General features: G+C 37.2%; 1 protein-coding gene across 3 annotated transcripts in view; it reads left to right on the forward strand.

The window, feature by feature from the left end:
- Positions 1-21,759, forward strand: part of cnih3 (cornichon family AMPA receptor auxiliary protein 3) — a 125,032-nt gene that overhangs the window by 31,744 nt on the left and 71,529 nt on the right. The window contains exons 4-5 of one of the 3 annotated variants that reach the window (XM_065268330.2): positions 10,131-10,243; positions 19,462-19,605. In XM_065268330.2, coding sequence (XP_065124402.1) covers positions 10,131-10,243; positions 19,462-19,605 — 257 coding nt within the window. Of the gene's footprint in view, positions 1-10,130; positions 10,244-19,457; positions 19,606-21,759 lie in introns of all 3 variants that reach the window. The other 2 variants (XM_065268329.2, XM_065268331.2) reach the window with 2 other exon arrangements.

Here is a 21,759-nt window from a genome sequence, read left to right on the forward strand (position 1 = left end):
TTTCCCCAAAAACGCCATAAACACCACTCATCCTTTCCTGCAGAATGCAATAAATCAGCTCAACAAATCACAGTGGCGAAACAACAATGGCGGCACGAAATACACACGGCATTCAACAATCAACAAACAAACAAACAAAAACAAAATAATACTTTTGATGGCATTGATAAACATGTGGTGGTTTTCTGTGACGGGAAAGAATTGTAAACATCTAATAATTTACATGCGAGGCACTCGGGAGACGGAAAATGCCAGTTGCTTGTTCTCCCGACAGTACCAAGCTTCTGTCATGCTAACACGTTGACCCCAGTGGATCTTATGAAAAACTTTCCATTATTTTACGTGAAGCCAATGAAAATCTAGCAGGACCAAAACATTTTACAGCTGATCGCTGTCAAAAAAGTTCAGCGACGACGTCCCAAGTATAACAGCAGCAATGACAGTGTTCTTAATATGACAAAGTAGGTGTTTTGATTAATGCCATTAATCTTTAATCAGTGTATACCACTAGTTAACTAAATGAATATTACATGGCAAAGATGAATGCACATTTATATATTCATTTAATAGATTTATAGAATTCTGAAAAAAAAAAACGTGTCATGGACTTAATGCATTTTGTGGAAAAAATAATCAGTTTTTATAATAAATCTTTGAAAATCTAATTATGGATTTGAATTTTTTATGTTTTCGTAACCTTAAGATGCTATGTGAAAGTTTGTAACAGAAAATAGTGGTTTTCATCTTGACACTTTCTTGGTATAGAAAACACGTTTTTACCCAAATTAGTCAAAATTTTAATTTATTGCGTTTTGGAACCAAACTCTTCATATGCTATACAGTATGTGTATGTAAGTGGTTGATATTAAAGTGTCTACTTTTTGTTTATGAGCCTCAGTCAGAAATTTACGCATTTGTATTCAGCTGAAAACTATTTTACAGAACAGTAACAATGAATAACAATCACTGTTTTCAACTTATGCTCCAGCAGTTTACCATCATTGTTTTGACCCCGTCTTTCTCTTAGACTAAGCGTATTGCCCTAAATCTGAAGGACAAGGTCAATGTTCGAGCAGCCAATCAGAGCCCTGCGCTAGGGAGTATGGCATAATCCCCCATGGTTGCCTGTGCGTTTGTTCTTGAAACGGGAAGCTACATTTTGATGTTGCAGTACAAACGTTGCTGTCCTGCACTTCACACTCGCATTCATAACCAAAGGCATTTGCACAGAGCTTGCAATAACTGAAAATGACATATTCAGCTAAAAGGCAGAGAGCTGTTAATAAAAGACCTGAATGCAGTGTAGCAGCATCACTCTTTTGATTTGAAACCCATGGTGATGATGATGGTACTCAATATCTGACATATGCCAGAGCAGGCTTCAAAGACTATTTATGCATTTATTTATGCATTAGATAGATAGGTGGATTGAGGGATGAATGGATGGATAAATAGATAAAGCTCACAGATAATACTATAAGCCAATCTTCTTGTAGCCAACAGTTTCCATATGGAAAAAAGAGTATTCTCCTTAGTAGCTTCTAAAAATAAGAACATATGAGTGGTAATCAGTATCTTGTCTCTGTGTGCAAGTTAGGTCTGAGACATGGTTGTATAGAGGCTATTAGTCTGTCATCAGGCCGTGTGCTCTCAGCAGAGGTGTGGCAGTGCTGCCTCTCTATGGTATTATTAACTCTGGCCTTTAGAAAGCAGAGTGTTCAATTAGTGTAGCCTCATGTTTCAGCTCTTAACCAATGTCAGTTTACATTTGGAAATTTGTAATAATTGGCTTTACTTATTGCATTGAATGTTTTTGTAATTTAAGATATTTCATATTATTATTCAAAAGTATTATTCCGCATTATTGTGCATTGCCAACATATAGGACATACAATAGTTAGTTAAGCAGAACAATAAACAATAAAACAACACACAACAAAAACAAAACAACAATTGTGATGATGGTATTGTTCGGAAGCAATGATAATAAGTAAAATAATAATAAAATAAACTGATAATAATACAGATGATAATATTTTTCTGAAGCAATGATAATAAGCAAAATAATAATAATAATAATAATAATGCATATTTATGTAATAATAATTATATAATAATATGTATATTATGTAATAATAATATGTACAATAATGGTAGTAATAGCAATAGTAATTCTAGGGATTGTTATGATTACAGGAATATTTTTAATGCCCATAATAATAATAAATAATAAAAATAATGATTATTATTAATAGTAATAATAGTTGATTGTTGGAATCTAGTGTAACTGTATAACTAAGTAGATATTTTCTTCCTAAATATTATTATACAGTATTATTTCTCTGCAGCTTTTAACTACATATTCTTTTAAGCCTATTCTGGGAATTCACGCAGAGAAAAAATCATTTTTTTTCAGTGAATCAGACATTATAGTATTTCCACTCATAATCATTGTGGTGCCGGAATGGGACCCAGCTTCATTTTAAACATGAAATATTGTAACATCTTTTTAAGTGAATTTGCGCCTAACTTTATTTTTCACGACAATCAGGGTGCGAATGTAAAGTATGAATAGCTAAATGGAAAGCCAGTGCATATGCTATTATCTCTTATGGGAATAGCTCTTCTTTAAAGGGGACAGAGAATGAAAAAACATTTTTACCTTGTCTTTGTTGAATAATGGTAGTCTACCCACATTCACAAACATACAAAAAGTGCTAGACATGCTAAACATCTCAGTCTCATAGAAATTCCTCTTTTGGAAATGTCAGCCAGAAAACGGCCCAATCTGAAAAACTGATGCTTATGACATCACAGGCATCTCACTGCCCCTCCACTTTAAAATAATTGGCTACATTTTTTGAGTGGCAGCAAAGTGAGCCAATCAGTAATGAGATTGCAAGTTAAGCCAGTAGGGGGAGCCAAATAGGTGCAAAACCACTTGTTTAAAATCCCCCACCCTAATAGAGCTATCTGAGAGAGGTTTTTAGGAAGCTTCTAAGGCATTACAGACCCAAACAAAAAAAAAATTGTCTACATGTCACATCACAGAACAAGGATAAATACCCCGTTCAATCATTCTATGTCACCTTTAAAGAGGAAATATGTATAATTCTTTGCTGTAGTTAATTATTGGCTGCTATTGAAAGAGAGAGACAGTAATTGGACACCAGCGGTCCTTTTGATCTGCTGAGGCCGGGCTGGTAATTTGAGGACTGCATCCAGATTTGGCATTGTAATAAAGATAAAAGGAGGTTATTGGATTTTGAATGTATTCATGGTACATTCATGTATTCATAAGTAAACCCCCCCCAGGTGGGTTTTAGACTGTATTTACTGTACTGAAGTATGTTTGCATGTTACATTTGGGGAGAAATCATTTAAATATATATACATTCACTAAATGAATTATGCAAACCGGTTTAGAAAGTCTTTATGACTGATCTTTATGCCATCTTTGTGCATAATTAGAATTTTCGTGGCACTGAGCTAAACCAGTGAGGACAGTACATGGATAGAGATGTCTGCATAGAGATATAGTGAATTTATTATTTATAAATCATTACTGTTATTATTTTTTTTATTATTAATTATAATCGTTGTTGTTGTAATGCAGGTTTCAAATGGCAACCTCATCCATTACATCTGTAAGAGAACCATCATTGATCACAATTTTACAAATAAACTAAAAACAAAATTAAAACAAAATTATTCTTATGGTCTGGCACTATCAACACATCCGCTGTGTCGCGTTGTGTCACACGTGATGTGTCACACTTTTTTCTTTATGTCTCTGTTCTTAGAATATACAGTAAAAACATATTCCCTCATTACAGCGATTTCTACAGGCTTGATGCCCTCCCTGCTCCACACTAATGGTGGGACATGAACATAATGATCCCTGTCCTGTCATTAGTCCTAAGTAGTGTTAATTGAAGAGACCTGCGGTGTCAGACTGGTGAGAATATGAATGTGGAACAGAAGGAGGGAGAGAGGGAGAGAGTGTGTGTGTGTGTGTGTGTGTGTGTGTGTGTGTGTGTGTGTGTGTGTGTGTGTGTGTGTGTGTGTGTGTGTGTGTGTGTGTGTGTGTGTGTGTGTGTGTGTGTGTACCTGGTAATTATCACGTTGTCAGGACCAATTGTCCCCACAAAGATAGGAATACCAGTGTTTTTGTGACCTTGTGGGGACATTTTGATGTCCCCATGAGGAAACAAGCTTATAAATCAAACAAGATGATGTTTATTGAAAATCTAAGGAACAAGAAAGGTTTTTGTGATGGTTGGGGTTAGGGAATGGGGCAGGTAAGGGGAATAGAATATACAGTTTGTATGGCATAAAATGCATTACGTCTATGGAATGTCCCCACAAAACATGGAAACCACAATGTGTGTGTGTGTGCGTGCGTGCGTGCGTGCGTGCGTGCGTGCGTGTGTGCGTGTGTGTGTGTGCGCGCGTGTATGCGCGTGTGTGCATGTGTGTTTAAGAGAGAGAGAGAGAGGAAAATGTTTGTGAGAGAGAGAATGTGAATGTTAAGACCACACTACCAACCACTCAGACACATAAGACCTCTCATTACATGTAGGTGACATAACTGTGAAGAGTCTGTTGCTAACTCTTGTTCTGCCAATGGGAAGGCTACTTCAATATTTACACTTGAAAAGCTCTCAAAGCTACCAGACTTCAGTTTGAGTGGACCTTGGCCACATCCCCCATAATTAACGTATACATTATATAGAAGGCTGTAGGACATCAACTTGTACTGTGAGTGGATAATCGTGTGCTTCAGTGGCGTCAAGTGTATGACTGATGTTACAAAAAAGATTTCAAATTCGTACATTAAAATGTGAGATCTGAAAGGGAAGATTATTTAGAAGAAATTCTGATCACAATTTCATACGAAATCGGCCGTTCTCTAGCCATATGGTGGTTCTTAAAGTGGGACCTTACAATGGTTTATACAGTGCCTTTAATAGAGTGTACAGTTGAAAACTATAGAGTGCTGTTATATAAATTATAATCAAGGGCTTTGCTGCTGTAACATGGCTGAAGCAGGCGCAATGATATTACGCAGCAGCCGAAAATAGTCCCCTTAGTATCTTTCAATAGCAGGGGACTATTTTCTGGCACTACGTAATGTCATTGCAGCTCCACAGCCATGTTACGGCAGCAAAGTCCTTGATTATAATGTCAGAATGAGAGTATAGTTCCTAGCCATATCTGCCTAGAAAATCGCAACTTTTAATTTTCCGTCAGTCTTAGTACACGGTGTAACTACAGAAGAGTCAAGTTTAAAATAGTAAATATATAAACTCTTTAGTTATTTTTTAAAGCACAACGCTAATGGTCTAAACAGATTCAATGGATTGTGCTAATCTATGCTAAAAGTTGTAGCGCCAGACCCGAAGATTAGCTGAATGGATTCCAAAACGGTAAGAATCAAATGTTTAACTCTAGGGGAGCTGGAAAAATGAGCTTATTTACAAAAAAGTGGATTGTCCCTTTACAGTAAGTCACTTATCCAAAGCATCTGCTACATTCACAGCGATCCCATAGAAAAAATATGGTTTGGTTCCTCAAAGAACCATTTCTTTTATACCATCTGAAAAACATTTCTACGCCACAAAGAACCTTTTGTGTAACAGAAAAGTTTTTTAGATGTTAAAGGTTTTTTATAAAACCTCGTGCGTGAAGCTCGCATGAATTGAGCGTTGTGCGCGGTACGCGGGAATGTTGCTTTTGTGAATTTTGCGGTTCACGCAAATTTACGGATGACGCCTGAGTTGAAAAATTTGAACTTTGGCGGAATTTCGCGCCGCGATTAACCAATCAGGAGCCTGCTTGCTGCTGTGGTGGCAGCCCCGCCCGGAGTCACTCATTCAACCAATGCTTGATATTGTCCATAAGCAGTCACCCGGAGCTATACGACACAAGTTCTTATTTCTATAGAGACATGAATAAAAAGGACCTCGCTTGGAAGAGTGTCAGTGAGGACATTGGGCAACCTGGTAATTGTAATACACACTTCAATTTTGAGTCAGGTGACGTTTATCGACCCGCGTCGTTTATTTTCCCCCTATAGTAAGGTTACCAAATACAAACTGGTAACTCTCTCGATAAATGCACAATCAACATCAGTCATTTTGCAAACAGACAACCGCATAGCACTTGCCCCTCCCACAAGAAGAGGAGTTTGCCTCGACGTGCGTCATATGCTTGCTTTTTCCGCGCGTCTACAACGCTCTACACGCGCGAATGCATCCACCTTGTTCAAGCGGCAAACGACGCGCGGTAGACACGATTTTGACGCCCGAAACGCGGTGGGTGTAAACTCAGCATCAGGTCGGGGTCCTGTAGTTCGAGTGAAAACTACTAAAACTTGCTCTACGGCAGACCTACAATCCAATCAGAGCCAGCTTTGCTGCAGTAGGCTAAGGTATTTTAGGACAGTGGTAATGGACAATTCCGCTTCCAACCTGTAGGGGGAGCAAAGAGCAAAAACTCTTTAGTGTTGCTTTAAGTACATTGTGCATAGTTAAGTATGTGCATAGTTGAATATTTGCCATTTTTTGCATGCACAAATACGTTATTTTGAATGTAGCCACACAGCAAATGTGCTTAAATAGAGAGCGACGCACATGTGGTGCAATGCGTTTTTCAGGCTCGGTGGCGCCGCAGCCATTCGAAAATACTTCAGCTTTACAGAATGCCGCCTCGAAAGCGCATTGGAAAGAAGGAGGGGAAGCACGCGTCACATTTTCCACGTGGTTGTTAAGCGATACAACTCTTTTAAAAGTCATACACTGGACGGTTAAGAACATTGTGCATAGTTTCATGCATAATGTATACTATGTCATTTTACTTTGAAAGGTAATTAATGTTAACTTTAAAAGGTTATTATAAGTCATAATTGGCTGCTTGCACAAATTACCTATTGAGTAATTTTTTAAAATATGTTTGTTAATATGTGCCTCTGAAATGAAGGACAAATGATTGTGCCTGAAGTTAGTCAGATGTTCAGAAGCCCTGAAGTTAAACAGATTGACTGACTCTACAGATGGGTCCTTACTGCTCCAGCTGCCAGCGTACACTTAATGATAATCCAGTATTTTTCAAACATAATGATCTCCCTACGGAGTCGGTATCTTAAGGAATCGTAGGCACACCTCTTACATAAAGGTTTGGACCTGATTGCAGGCAAGCTTAATTATTCTTCCTTATATCCCAATTCCAGATTGCACAGCAACAAACTCTGTATAAAATGAATTCAGGATTGATTGAGGTGAGAAAATTGTTTAAATTAGTTCATTATTTGTCTAATTAAAAAGGAATTATCTCAGAGTTGCTTTCATATCCACTTTCTAATGGTTAGGGAGCTAAGGCAGCTATCTATGTATGTAGAGACAGTGGCTGGAATTTACTATGCCAAGATAATTTATTCTTGTTAGGAGAATGTGATTTATTACTTGAAGTTTTAGAGAAACTTTGCCTATAGTATGCCAATGGCAGTTCACAATTCAGCTGTAATTCGGATAACAAATTACCCATCAGCCTTGCCAATAGATACATTTGAAGGCAAACTACTACATAACTTGTTTATAGCTTCTATAACTTCACATAATGTATTCCTGCTTTGGATTGTTTATGTTTTTGGTTTTCTCTTTAATATTTCTCTTATTATGAAGATGAGGATGTGATGCACAAAAGAAGGAATTAGACTGGAACTGAAAGATTTTTCCCTAAAGCATTTCTGCATATCCAGGGTATTTTAGTAATGGGGATGATATATTTTAAGCTTTTTTGGAATCAATAAGGGTGAGTAGCTAGGACAGGTCACACATTAATGAGCTCTTGTACAAGGTTGACCTGAACCACATTTGCTTCAGCCTGCCATTAAAGGTCTTCAGAGGTTTGTGCCTTAGGATATAGTGACTTAAATGACAAATGCCTTCTCTTTGTCTCCTCACAAACCTATGCTCTCACTTTGTATCCGGTATGAACTAGATAACTGTTGTTAGATAGTATAATATCATCTTAAAAAAATCAGGGCCTTTACAGAGTCTAAACTAATTTGGTGAAAATTGGGTTTTATTTGATATTAGCCGTTTCAAATCCTTTCAAAAGTTATCGTCACTGCTTGCGCTTGTACCTTCCACAGCACATGAGGGATGCATCTCTGTATGTGTGTGCGCAGCAGAGGGTGTGTTTTGTGATTGATTGTGCTCTGCCATGCCCCTTTTTTGCTTGTAGTATGGAAAGACAAATTGCTGGAATCATTTCACGTCAGGTTACGACACAGTGTTAGACACACGTCAACAACCTCAGGTACTGCATGAGTGAAAAGTGACATTGACGCGTTAAAGGGATAGTTCGGCCAAAAATGATATTAAACCCATGATTTACTCAACCCCAAGCTGTCCGAGTTGCATATGTCCATTGTTTTTCAGACAAACACATTTTCGGATATTTTAGAAAATGTTTTAGATCTTTCAGTTGATTAAATGTAATGTTACGGGGTCCACCCATAGTCCACGACCTTCAAGTACAAAAAAAGTGCGTCCATCCTTCACAAATTAAATCCAAACGGCTCCAGGATGATAAACAAAGGTCTTCTGAGGGTAATCCGCGGGGTGTTGTTGTAGAAATATCCATATTTAAAACTTTATTAACGAAAATAAATATCTTCCGATAGCGCCGCCATCTTAGACTCCTCTGTACGCACTTTTCTTAGTGACGTATGACAAATTCGGAGGGCGGGGGCACAGAGCAGCAGCAGAGTAGCCTCCATAGGCTGCGTAAGCTCTCATTCTGAATGCGGACGCGACTAAAGGCCGCGGTATACTTTTTTTCCGCGTCCGCGCAGCTTTCCAAGTATACTCCCCGCGGCTACACGCGGATGGCCGCGTTCGACACTAAACGCAATACAAATGATTTCTTATTCAAATTATTAGTCTAACAGGCCGTCAGGGCAGCACTGATTTGGCGAAATTTACAGGACATTAAAACATTATGATAGGTGAAGAAAAGTAACTGATCCACCATTGCAAACACAGTTTAGTACAAACAAGACAACAAAGAACAGGAATCAAACACTATGGTAACAAACATGCTCCACAGCTTTCTTTTCTTAGAAGAAGTAAAAGTTAAAGAAGAAAAACGATAGTGTGTGTGTGCAAATGCTGTCTATTTCCTTTGTATAATTGTTTATAGTGGAGTGTCCTGTCGAAATATTTTCATGCGCATGCGCTGTTGTCCGCGCGGTCTCAAATTTTGGGCTGCACGCGGACGGTCCGCGCAGCCAGCCGCAGACCCTCCTGATGACGAAAATGACGTCATGCGGACGGCGCGCATACGCGGACGTCCCTAGTATACTTTCGGCTTAAGATGGCGGCGCTACCGGAAGGTATTTATTTTCGTTAATAAAGTTTTAAATATGGATATTTCTGCAACAACACCGTGCGGATTACCCCCAGAAGACCTTTGTTTATCATCCTGGAGCCGTTTGGATTTAATTTGTGAAGGATGGACGCACTTTTTTTGGACTTGAAGGTCGTGGACTATGGGTGGACCCCGTAACATTACATTTAATCAACTGAAAGATCTAAAACATTTTCTAAAATATCCAAAAATGTGTTTGTCTGAAAAACGATGGACATATGCAACTCGGACAGCTTGGGGGTGAGTAAATCATGGGTTCAATATAATTTTTGGTCGAACTATCCCTTTAAACTCTTTTTCAAAGTTTAACATTTTTCAACTCTTTTTTTTAAATATGCAAACTGAAACAATATGCTGGAATGCCTTTGTTAAAACAGTGCCTTAATCTAAAGTATATTTTTCTATTACACTACATTTAATGCAATTTAATGCTAAAATGTTCTGCAGAACTCGACAGAGATTCCCTAAAATTCAGCACAGAATGCGAATGAGCGATGCATTGTAAAATGTTTACAGATCTCTAAAGTCTGCTCAGTGCAACAAATAAATAAAATGCAATTACGCCTTCAGAACCAACCAAATGCAAATTGGGACAACAATGATATACCCAAATGAATCAGACCTAAATTAGAGTCACATGCTTCAATCTTATGTTTCTTAAATATTTAAGGTATTCATCTCTGTGTTTTCTACAGTTGGTGCTTCCAGAATACTCCATCCATGTCCTCTTCTGTATTATGTTCCTGTGTGCTCAGGAGTGGCTGACTGTAGGTCTGAACATCCCTCTGCTCTTCTACAACACATGGAGGTGAGTACCTGAGCCAGCCTTTTGCTACGATCAAGGATGCCAGGTACATACCTGACAGATGCCAGAGAAATAGGTGTGCTGAGAAATCATACTTGTCTTTTGGGCCTAACAGCAAAAACAAGTCAGGGGTCATCAAAAATTCTGCCTGTGAATCATTCGATGCATTTGGGTTTGCTGGCATGTTTATGGAGGGCTGGGGTTTGAAAAGAGGATGTGTGCTTAGCAAAATAAAAAATAAGTTACAGCATGATAAAACGCAATTTTCAACGTCTGGTCAGCTTACAGCTTCAGGTTTTCGGAAGACGTTTTCAAAGGAATTACTTGCTCAGCCTATTTCAACACACACACACAAAAAACGCAGAGGAGGAATTCACTAAGGATGAATTGTGTCCACTGATAGCATTGTTTATTTGCATCCGCTGTCTGTTTTAGCCCCTAAATCACTGAAGGAATTATGCAAATGAGGTTATAGAGGAAACACGCCCACTAAAGTTGTGTTGCTAAGCACAATCAAAGTGCTACAGTAGTTTGTGGAGGATTTTACTCTGTACAGCATCACTCAATCTTTGCAATACAGCCACTCGATTGCAGTGGTCACCTTTTTAAATGCACTAAAGGTACAAAAGCTGTCACTGGGACAGTACTCTTTTAAAAGCTCCCAATATGTACCATGTAGGTACAGATACGTATCTTTGAAGTACCAAAATGTACCTTTGAGGTACTAATATGTAGGGGTGCACGGGGCACAATCTTACGCGGGGTTAATTGTAACACGGACCGCTTACATTGTTGCATAGAGTTGATTGATTTGTTTTTCAGGTATTTTTTCACGTTGCCAAAAGACGATCTCCCGCAAATTTATGGAAATGTATAATGTTTTTCCATAAAGTTATTGATGAAAGAGAGCCACCATATGTTTTTTCCGGTTTCTAAGTTGGGTGTGTAAGATACCAAAACCAATGCTATGTCATATTAATTAGTGTCTTGTTGACTAAAACATAGCATCATTTTGAAATCTGTCTGCAGCTCTTAGCAACTTTTTTGGTAGGCTTGAAAATATTTTGACTCCGGGGGGTTAATTGTAACGCTGTGTTACAACTAACCCCTCAGCACTTACGATATGAAAACTGCTAACGTTAGCGTAATTCATGCCGTTGTTTTAAATAGGCTACACACGAATGATTGCTGGCTGCCAACAAAATAAATGTGCCTGTCTTATCAAAAATTGTGTGTCAAAATGTATTTTTGTTCATATCTTTAATATTGATTGAATAAGGTTACGTAAAAGATTGAAATCATAATGAAATGAATGGCTAAAATCAGAGTTTAATGCTCATTATCTCAGAATTGAATTTTAAACTGTAGTATGATTATTACAGACTGGGTCACATATAAAAAAAATGTTTTGTAATAATTGTGCTGCTTTTTCTCATATATAGACATTTATATCCATTTATTATTGAACTATGGTTAGATGAGGGATAAATAGTGTAAATACCTGTCTATTATAGACAGATATATAAACAATATCCACTTCAATAGACAAAATAGTATTGAAATATCTGCTCGCAGACTAAATTTTTGGCAAGTGTTACAACTAACCCCCTGCCTGTTACAATTAACCCAATCTATGGGGTAAGTTGTAACATTTGCACTTCTTTCACGTTTGTTGTAATTGTCCAAGAAAGGTAAGTACTAGAAACAAACTTCAAATGTTCATTTGTATCAGAGATGTGTGTGTTGCTTGTGTAAAAATAAAATTAATCAAACTCAAATATTTTTTAACGATTGAGCCAAAAAGTGTTAGGTTGTGCCCCGCTCTACCCTACCCTTTAGGTACAAAGATGTACCTTTTGAAAGGACACCACCCCAGTGACAGCTTGTGTACCTTTATTTCTAAGAGTGCTTTGTGATAAGTCTGGTTATAAGTCTCCTCTGTATAAGACAAAACATATCTTTAAGAAAAGATTAAAGAACACACTATAAAATGCTGTGTTGTTTCAACTTATTGCTGGGTGAAATATGGATACTTTCTAGGTTTATTAGATCATAATTGAGTTGTGTATTTGACCCAATCATAAGTAAAAACAGCCTAGCATTTGTGAGTTTATGTTTTGCACTAAAAAATGACAGTACTTACAGCATAGCAGTCATTGAGTGCATTGATTTAGGTTTAGCTGAATAAGGTGCATATTTTTGCACTGAAATACTATGATTTTTTTGTCGATATAACAGATGCATTTATTAAAAGTGAGTGAGGATTTACAACATTTGCCTCAACAGCCAACAATAAACACTGTACACAAAAGCTATGTTTACAAGAATAGTACTGCAGCCAAAATATTTTTTAAAGGTGGATATATCATAAATATCTGACTTTTCCATGTTTAAGTGCTATAATTGGCTCCCCCGTGCTTCTATCAACCTAGAAAATGTGAAAAAGATCAACCCAGTAACTTAGTTTTGGGAAACCATTCTGTGCAAACATGTGAAAAATAGGTAATTGAAATTTGTCTCGGCTTTTGACGTCAGAAGGGGATTATACTGCTCCTTAATCTGCACTATCGAACCACGCCACTTAGTGCAGAAATCAGCTTATTTGCATTTTAAAGGACACATGCGAAAACAGCACATTTTTGCTCACACCTACAAAGTGTCAATTTTAACATGCTATAATAAATGATCTATATGGTATTTTGAGCTAAAACTTCACATATGTACGCTGGAGACATGTCCCCTTTAATACTACATGTTTAGCAATGTTAAACTGTGGAAAGCCAATGGTTAATGATTAGAAATCCTGTGGAATTTGGGAAAGAAATACAATAGTATGTGATGAAGTGGCACAATGTTTAGTGAATTTGACAGTTATTTTTCTCAGTGTACATTAGTCTTCCTCATTTCTTTCATATGAATAATAGCAGAATCAATGTTTTATGACACAGTGAAATAACTAGAGCAATGACAACTGCTTTAAATGAGTTTCTGTCATTTTGCAGTGAAGCTTTAAATCCTTCTGTAGGGTTTATTACAGCATGTTCAAAACTGTTGTGAATTACTGCCACCACCCTCATAAAATGAACGATCTTCCTACTCTTTCTTCTGTAATCTGATTTTATTCAGTCTAGTAGGCTACTAATGTTAGACATTAAAGGTTTTTTAATATTATTAATTTTAAAATAAAGCTATAATCAAAAATCTACAAAATTTCTTAAAAAAAAATTCTGGGTTATTTTTAAAACCCATGCGTTGGGTCAAAAAGGGACGAACGCAATTAAACCTATACCGGGTTATTTTAACCCAACTCCTAGGTTGTTACAACCCATTGTTGTGTCAAATATAAACATTTTCTGGGTTAATTTAAACCAATGTTAATGTTCATTAATACCTTTTTGACCGTTTATGCCTTATTCAGTCTGCCATGTTGATTCCAAACCGAGGCTATGAGGGATGGACGTCCAGAGTGTGCACTTTAAACCTGTTGTTTTGTATCCTTTGGTGTGAGAGACTCGGGTTCGAATCCACTGTGATACACCATTGTGTCCCTGAGCAAGACACTTAACCCCCTAGTTGCTCCAGAGGTGTGCGACCTCTGACATATTCAACAATTGTAAGTCGCTTTGGATAAAAGCGTCAGCTAAATGAATAAATGTAAATCTCTAGTTTGTATAGAACAGAGGTGCCCAAACTAGAGGCCGTCATGCCACGTGAGATAAGGAAAAAGGATAAAAGTCATTGACGTAGAAGTTTATATTTCTAATAAAATTGTCAACAATGTTACATTTTTTGTTTTATTTGTATGTTACAGAAATGTAAATTAAAATTAAATGCAATGAATTAAAGTGAATTAATTTTGTTTAAATGTACATGCATACTTAGGGCTCTATCTTACACCCAGCGCAATGCGCGACGCAAGTGTATTTTGCTAGTTTCCACCCAGCGCAATTATCATTTTCGTTTGGCATCACGTTGTTTAAATAGCAAATGCATTTGCGCTCCCTTTTGCGCCCATGGGCGTTCTGGTCTGAAAACGAGGTGTGTTCAGGCACATTGTTGGCGCGTTGCTATTTTGAGGCAACTAAAATAGACTACGCCATTGACCAACAAAAACCTGGTCTAAAGTCTTAAGTCAATGGTGCAATATGTTTTTTGTTATTTAAAGAGCGCATTAGTAATATGCGCCTATAAATGGGACGACAACGTGGGTTTGATCATCACATACAGTACATGAATGCCCAGCAGCACAAAAACACTTTTAAATATGAACGATTAAAGGATTGAATGTAAAAGATTATTATTGAGTCTCTTGGACATAAATGAGGACCGATTATGAGACGTTAGAAGGCGTAAAGAGCTGCTTCACCTGGTAAGTAAATAAATGTGTTGCTTTAAACAAATGCATCTTTTTTTAAATGTTTTTTTATTCTACCTCACAGATTTATTGTATATGATGACTCTGTAGCTGTGGATATGGTGGGATGAGAAACATTTTTAAGTAATGCTTAAAAAACTGACGCCGTCCAAGTGCTGAAACATGCGGAGAGCCGTTTGTAAATTCTTTATCTCCTGTTTGTTACAAATAAAGTATTTTTAGAGTACAAACCTTTTTTTACATACTTGTTAATTATTTTTGATGATATTGGATAGCCATACATTTAAAGCAATTAAAGCCCACTTTTTTACTTCCATGACTAAAAGAAAACGGGTTTTAAAGGTTTTAATAAAAAACACATATTTGAATACAAGTGAAAAACAACACAATTATTTTACATTAATCTTAAACTGGGGATCTTCTTCCTCTGCGTAGTTTTTTAGTTTACAAAGTCCGTCATCTAAATAGGGATTAAACATAGCGCCAGCGCAACTGGCTTTTAAAGGGGATGAGAGCTGAGACTCTCATTGGTTTATTGCACGTTACGCCCAAAATACTCCCATAACTCATAAAAAAAATAGGACCAACCAGGGACGTGCACAGGAATTTTTAGGGGCAGTTGCTCTGACCTAAATAAAAGGGCACCCCCCCCCACCCCTAAAAAATTTTTTAAACTCACGGCCTATATGAAGGACTGAGAATAACAGGGTCTTTATTAAAATCAGCAAACATGTTTGCCTAATGCCTACCAAAAAAAATGTAGCCTAGGCTGCTTGTCTGCAAGCTATGATAGCTAGCTGCTATCTGTCTGATTATTTAGGCTTAAACATGGCAAACTCAGCCTAGATTCATGAAGATTTTAACAGAGGTGGAAAGAGTAGCCAAAAACTTTACTCAAGTAAAAGTACAAGTAACTAAATAAATAATTACTCAAGTAGAAGTAAAAAGTATGCAATGAAAATAATACTCAAGTAGCGAGTTACTAGTTACTCATGAAAAAATAAATCTAGATATACACGCCCAAACACACACACACACACACACACACACACACACACACACACACACACACACACACAATACAGTGCCCTCCAGAAGTATCAGAACTGTAAAGACAAGATTTTTCTGTTTGCTGTGGGGACCAGAAATTGGTAAGATAAATATCAGTATGTCAGAAGTTTAGAATGTCACATTTTATTAACCTTTGTTTATGTTTAAACACATACGTATGCTTTAACAACAAAGAACAACAGCATTAAATGCTGACTTATGTGTGTTGTACACAAATGCACATAAGTGAATCAAACTGATCCTACACATTTTATGCTTTTCATGTGTAAACAATCAGGACACAGCTCAGTGACCATTAAAAAATAATGATGTGACAGATTCTGTACTTTTGTCTCATGTTCATCTTTTAATGTTTAGACATTTCTTGACTCCACAACAAACAGAAGAATATGTGTAAAACTGCAACATACACAAACAGTACAGAAAAAAGAATACAAACACAGAATAGACAAGCATTTCAAATTAACAAATTAACTCTAGTCTCAATGATAATGTAGCTTATAGCTGAAATATCAGACAAGTAAGCTGACAACTGTTTTGCATATGTATAAAGTTAGAAATCTCCTATGGTCTGAGGACATTGACAGTTTACACTTACATAAAAATGATTTTAGACAAAACTCATGTTTTCTTACGTTGTCATGTCACGTGTGTTTTGTGAGAATCACTTACATCATACAGTACAGTATACAGCGAATCAGATGTCAATCATCGATGGATTTTCTTCAATCTGTGCTTCAGTGTTTCTGGAGGTTGCTCGCGTTTAACTGTGTCTGACGACGAACAGGTCGCGTGTATGTAAATGCGGGTACATGTGTGAAGTTTTGCCTTAAGTTAAAAGATTGGTAAATTCATTTCCACGTCACCCAAAACTGGTTATATTCTGCGTGTTTCTACATAGGTTACGAGTAAAACAGCTTCGGATGATTCCGTTTTTGCAGCGATCTGAACAATTCATTCAAACTGATTCGCGAACCAATTTAAACGTTTGGCCCATTCGCTTTGTAAAGAATCGACTCAAAAGACTCGTTTATTTGCAACACTTTGTAAGGAATCGACTCAAACGAGTCATTAATTCGCGAATGCGCCAGAAACACAAGATAGCGATTTAAAAATAAAATACAAATTTCGTAATTAATTAAAATACAGTAACGAAGGAACGCTGCATAGTGTAAACGAAGTAAAAGTACAATTTATTTATTTTCCACCTCGGAAGGGCAACTTGAGTCGAGAAGGGCATATGGGCAGTTGCCCGGGCAACCTGAGCAACCCCCCTGTGCACGTCCCTGGGACCAACCCTTTTCGACCATGCGCTCGGTGCACAAACCATTTTTCCCGTCGTTAAATTAGCAAAAGTGGATTCAGACACGCCCATTTAGACGTTGCGCTGTGCGCTTTAGACAATGCGCTTAGATCGTTAAAACAGGGCCCTTGAAGTTTATAGCACGCATCACGAAACTCGACGAACTCTGGTACTATAGGCTAATAATGTAGAGGTCGAAGCAGTGGCACCCAGACAAAAGTAAATTTAAAAATAATTAGCAAAATGATTTTTTTTTTTTTTACAACATATAGATTTGAAAATAAACTGCATTACTTATGCATTAACAGATTAATGTTTGCTTATTTATTTTTTATTAGGAGAATCAGGGCAACTTTAATTTTAATATAACACAGCAACATTTACTTTCAGCGGCCCACGGTTCTTAGTCAGGTTTGAGTTATGACCCTTGATAGGAAAAAGTTTGGGCACCCCTGATATAGAACAAAAGAGTATGTCCCATGTATTTTTTCTGTTTTACGTGAAAGTTTGTTGTGCAAGTATTGTTAGAGGTAAAACCTCATATGAATCCCCAAAGTTGTGTACAAGTGTTATTTAGTTAGAAATTAATCCTGCTTCTGTTGATTAAATATTTTTTTTACGTATTTATTCCTTGCATTTTTATAATCTGTACAAATTGTAGATATGCATTTAGTTCCTATAAAACACTACTAAGGAAAGTGAGCATGCTTACAACATTAGGGGCTCTATTTTAACGATCTGTGCGAAGCGCAACGCGCAAGTGAGTTTGTGGGCGGATCTTGGGCGTTGTTGCTATTTTCCCGGGGTGAGAAATAACTCTTGCGCCGGGCGCAAATCAATAAGGGGTTGGTCTGAAGTAGGTTCATTATTCATAGGTGTGGTTTGGGCGTAACGTCAAATAAACCAATCAGAACGCTAGCCAACATTCCCTTTAAACGCAAGGGCGCAAGTTCCATGGCGGGTTGCTATTATTATGACGGATTTACCAGGCGCACGCCAGGAGCGGTTCACAGCCGAGGAGACCGACGTCCTTGTACGGGGGAATCCCACGCTTGCCAGCATAAATCGGGCACGCCGTGTAACGGTAGGTGGATCTGCCTCAAGACTTGACGCCAGCAGAGGACATCGCTGCGTCCACCCTCACTGCTGAAAGGGTTTGGGGGCTTTGAAATCGGACCCAAGAAACGCAAGCAAGGTCCAACCCCAAAGTACTCTGACAAATCAAGTTCATATACATTAAGGTTTTTTATGAAAACATTTTAACTATTATTTACATAAAATAAACGTAATACAGCCACACAACAAAGTTATGAAAATATTTTAATCGTTATTTGCATGAGAATAAATAAAAACTATCACCACAATGCTCACCACTATGATTCCCCTTATCTCGTGTATTAATATTTTTAAGTGTAACAATTTATGATTTGCAAAAATAACTGTTGCATCTGTGTAGATTAGATAAGCAAAGTGTATGCGTGTTGTGCACGCTATACATTAAGTTCAAGCATGTGCCCTTAAAATAGCATAATGAACCACGCGCAACGCGCCACTGACTTTAGACTAGTTTTTTTTTGGTTAGTAGCGCAATTGTTTTTTGAAACTGCAAAATAGCATAAGAGATGGTTTGCGCCGCAACACGCCTCCTTTTTGCGCTGAACCGCCCAGGGAGCGCAAGTTCATTCCCTAGTTTGCTGACGTGCATCTGTGGAGGGAAAAACCCCGCTGTGTGCCGGCGCAAAATACAAATGATACATGCGTCACTGACAAAGTCAATTGCGCTGGGTGCAAGATAGGGCCCTAGAAATTAGTGATTAGCCAACAGGCTAATATCAAAACAGATTTAATGTACACATTCCGCTACTCTTTTTTCAAAATTAGATTATATGTGCCTACGCATTTTAACAATCCATGATTTCTGAGGTTCTTTTTCCTGTTGAAATAATGCATTTTCTGTGTTTTGATGGCTGAATGACTCGCATCCTGGTACAAAACAATAGGTTTAAAGTGCACCCTCTGGACGTCCATCCCTCACAGCCTCTTTTGAAATCAATATGGTGGCAGCTGAACAAGGTGTATGCTGGGTTGAAAATAACCCAGAGTATATTGCTTATAATGGACTGTACATTGTTTTAGATTGAAGGATAATTATAATATATAATATATACATGGTTAATTTAAACCGAACTGCTTGGTTTTGTTCATATTCTACCCAACCATGAGTTGATGCAACTCAGCATTTTTTTGTGTAGATCCTTGATCACTAGAATAAGACACATTGACACGCGAATATCTTCAGCACATCAAACAAAGTTGAACCGAAAACACAGAACAGACTGTTCAAAGCACAGTCAATCTGAATTTTTAGCAGCCTGAGGCAGCTGCCGAAACACATGCGGTAAGCTCAGATCACAGATGGAGATATTGTTACAAGACGCACTACCCGTCTCGTGTTTTTCCCGTCTGCGGCAGGTACTTTCACAGCCCGACCGACACCAAGGAGCTCCTCTATGATCCGGCATCTGTCATGAATGGAGACACACTGAAATTCTGCCAAAAAGAAGCCTGGTGCAAGATGTCCTTCTTCGTCCTCTCATTCTTTTACTATCTCTACTGGTGAGTGTTCTTAGTTTGCAATTTTAAAAGCAATTTTTCCCACTATCGTACATCACCAATTGTTTCAAACACCCAATGATCAGGACAGATTACAATCCAGCCTTGCAAACATAAGGGATGGAAAAACGCATCAGAACTCATGCGGTGTGATTATTTTAAATTGGGTGACACTAACAACAGTTTGTATACTCTGCGCAGCTAGGTTTTCACAAACCAGATGTAAAAAACAAAACTATTATATTTACTAATATCGGTAGATGTCATAAGTAATCGATTGTCGTACTGTATCAGCACACACTCAAAAAAATGAAATGTTGGATTTACTTAAAAATATTTTGTCAACAGGTTCCACATAATTTGTTAGGTAAACTCAACGAACAATAATTTTGTTCATTTAACAAAAGAAGATTAAGTAAACTTAACAAACAACAAACAACAGTTGAGTTGATCGTACATAAAAAAAAATATTAATAATGACAAAAATTTGAATAATGCCATTTTATAAACTTCACCCCTTTTATCTAATAACTCAAGTACATCACAAATATATAAGTGAAATGTTACATTTCAAACCATTAATTTGTTTGTTTTTGTTCTAATAATATATCAGAACAAGTTAATTCACTTAGTTGACCACAGGTACCTATCTAATGGTGATACACTTCTGCAAGAGGGTGCCAGAACAACAACAATTACCAATAATATACTGTACTGCAACATCATCAGCCAATGAGATGCCAGTCTGTATTGGTTTTATTAATCTGTTAATTTTACACAACACTGTTATGTTGGCTAAACAACAAATTTTTAAGTAAAGCTGACGAGACACACCTTTTTGTTGAATAAACTCAATTGAATTAAGTTCACGTTGTTAAATTAATTTTTTAAGTAATCACAATATGAAAGGATTAAGTAAAACTGGCAAAGGTGAAAGTTCATTTTTTTGAGTTTTATCTGTGCATACTTAGTCTATACTCTAGCTATCCTAAAGCCTATAGCATAGCAGAAATGCATATGTAAACAAGTATTTGAACTGGCAAGGACTCCGTGCACTTGGATGACACATGCCTTTGGGTTGAATCTCTAATATTTTTATCCACATTATATCATGTCACATTAAATGTTAAATGCACAGATATAAATGCACATATTCTATAAAGGTTCACCCTTCGAGCAAACAGGCTAGATGACATTTTGTCAGACCAAGGGCAATTGCTGTGTATCAAGACAGATATATTTTACATTATTTAACACAATTTGATGCTGAAATTTGAATTCTTGGTTGAATGCTGTGATGCAGCCATGTTATCCCTTTTGTTTTATAGAAAATATTAGAACTCATATCTTCGACCTCAGGTGCAGTGACAGAAGTTTGAGCGAGAAAGGGAGAAATTGGAGTGATGATGTTACTGCACACCGAGGTCGAAGTGCTGCAAACTTAGTGCTCTTCCGCCATACAATATAGTTCTCATTTTTTATCCGCTAAAACAATTGCCACTTTTTATTTTGTGCCAACATACTCGTGTAACTACTCGTGTAACAGTCTTTAAATAGGGAAAATATGGAAGTGTTTGGTGGCTCCTTAATTTATCCCTGTTTGGATCCTAAGGAATGAATGGGGCTAGGCTAAATGCTAACACATTCACAACACGCTGTACAAAGATTAAGTGCATGCATTGAGAAAAGATAGGTATGTATTAATTTGTCTAAGTTGAGGTAAGAAGATATTAAAATATTGAAAAACTGTGATGTTATTTCTTTAAAGAGTGATCGTAGGAGCTCAGATGCAAAAGCCTCTAATGGCATCTCTGTCAAAAATGAGATAATGATATTAACCGAATGCTCACATACTATAGATTCATTTAATATGTTCGACTTAATCCCAGCCTTAAGCCATTCGAAAATACAGAATATTAAGAGTCTGATTAAAAATGCTCATTTAAAAGAAAAAATGTCAGATGCACTTATAGGGTTTTGCATCTGAGCTCTTCATATGTTTATTCCAATTATGTAAAACACCTTTTGTGGAAATCTTTGCCAGGCAGTTCAGTGCATTTGATGAATGCTGCTCATTTGTCTACCCAGTTTAACCTCAGATCTTGGAATTTCGAAAGTACTCTAACCCTCTTACAAATCAATCTCAAATTCAATATC

Source organism: Paramisgurnus dabryanus, chromosome 12 (genome assembly GCF_030506205.2).
Source record: "Paramisgurnus dabryanus chromosome 12, PD_genome_1.1, whole genome shotgun sequence".
Lineage (NCBI taxonomy): Eukaryota > Metazoa > Chordata > Actinopteri > Cypriniformes > Cobitidae > Paramisgurnus > Paramisgurnus dabryanus.